This window comes from Limulus polyphemus, unplaced genomic scaffold (assembly GCF_000517525.1).
Source record: "Limulus polyphemus unplaced genomic scaffold, Limulus_polyphemus-2.1.2 Scaffold3736, whole genome shotgun sequence".
Classification (NCBI taxonomy): Eukaryota; Metazoa; Arthropoda; class Merostomata; order Xiphosura; family Limulidae; genus Limulus; species Limulus polyphemus.
Genome location: NW_013669346.1, coordinates 42,640 through 44,420, shown reverse-complemented (window position 1 = coordinate 44,420; position 1,781 = coordinate 42,640). Strand labels below are relative to the sequence as shown.

Below are 1,781 nucleotides of genomic sequence, written 5' to 3'. Positions count from 1 at the left end.
ACTTCTGACGTCATTGGGTAAATAGAACATTTTTTATTGCCATATTTTCTGCTGTTTCTAAATGTAAATACTTTCGTCATTCACTTGCGCACAACAATATTCTTAGCTTTAGCGTCATTGCGTAGGTTAATCAAGTATTGATGTGGCACAAGAGTTGTTAGGTATGATTGGACAAAACAGTTTTTAGGTGTAAACAACTAACTTCCTGATAGGTGTAGGCACACAAAGAACGTCCGAGATCCTAGCGTCGTTAGATGTAAACACACTAATTACTTGCCGTTAGGTGTAAGTATAATTTAGACATTGTTCAAACAGTGCTATTAGATACACCAGAAAGGCGTTAGATGTAAACACACTAAATACGTCCGACTCCGGAGAGTCGTTAGGCGTTGCATGCACTTTTAAAAAGTTCTGTTTATTTTGGTGTTGTTAGGCTTACGTATCCACAGTATTTTCTTGGTCTAGCAGCAACATTAGACGTAAACCAAAATATTTTATAATGCTTGATAAGTTCGAGTCCACGAAACAATTACAGCGATGGTGGTGTTAACGTCTTATTTCCCACGCATCGCTTAGGCTTATCGACAGTTGCCAGAAATCCCAGATTATCAACTTGGATAATATTGTCCTGGACGGTAGATAGGAGACCTGAAATCACAAAAGAAACATTATTTGAATATTTGTTACAATTCGTCGACGTAACATACTGTTGCGTCATCGAGATCACGTGACTATTCTCACGCCCTCTAGTTTCTAGAACTATCTTGTTCCTTCATGAATGCCCTAGCATTTACTAGATAGGGTAGTCTTGTATATAAAAGAGGGTGACAACGTGACGAGATAATGTAATGTGTGTGAGTAGATAGTGAGTAATTGAACTGCAGTCACAGGGTATTGTTGAAGTTAACGTTCTTTCGTTATAGTGTTTGTTTTAGCGCGAATATTGAAATTAAGTGTATCGTAAAGTTATATTCGGAAAGAATAAACCAGTTTTATTAAGTAAAGACTTGTGTCGTTAAAGTTTCGTCGGAACGAAGTTACGGAAAGTTAATTAACAAACGGAGACGTAACAGTACCAATAAAAAAAAAGTGAATCCCAATATATCATTCGATTTATCATTCATCACAAAGTTATACCAGTTTCCAGGAATTCTAAACCTTATCTGTAATTCAGGACAAAGCTATTCTTATTCATTTGATTTGCCGGGGAAACCTTTCCCTCTTATTCTAAAACATATAATAATGGTGTAAACACTTTCTGAAAACTTTATTTTTTAAAAAAGGGGATAATTTTAGTAAAATCACATTTCTTCACAAGAAAATTACATAGTTAAATATCTTACAGAATCAGTTGCAAAAGTTTTGATCCAAAAGAATTTCAATTTACTGTCTCAGAGGAAAGTTTAAATATCCATGTTCTCCTGGTTCTTTGAGTCCAATCTTTTTTTGTGTGAATAGAGTTAATTGCCTTTTGTGGGATACTAAACTTACCATCAGGACCCTTCACTGGGTTGACATCTACTTTCTCTCATTTCATAGGGGCCTGGTACACAAAAAACATGATTATAAAGGCAAACCCTGAAACTTCTTACTAAAAAAACACCAAAAAAAACAATGATCTTATACCATGGCTTTATTACTTAAAAAAAGGTCTACTTACTTATGAAACTGAGAATGAATTAAACTACTCAACACTGTGTTTTTCCACTTTACATTTGTTTAAATTAATATTATTTACCTGGCTAAGAAAAAAAGATGCCAAGTTATTGATTACTTAATCT

The 1,781-nt window shown here is 34.4% G+C and overlaps 1 protein-coding gene across 1 annotated transcript in view; it reads right to left on the bottom strand.

Annotated features, from left to right (window-relative positions):
• Window positions 1–222: 222 nt before the first annotated feature.
• The window catches only part of LOC111088424, a 13,170-nt gene continuing 11,611 nt past the window's right edge, over window positions 223–1,781 (bottom strand). Inside the window, exon 6 of the mRNA XM_022398515.1 lies at window positions 223–648. Coding sequence (XP_022254223.1) covers window positions 609–648 — 40 coding nt within the window. The 3' untranslated portion in view covers window positions 223–608. The remainder of the gene's footprint in view (window positions 649–1,781) is intronic.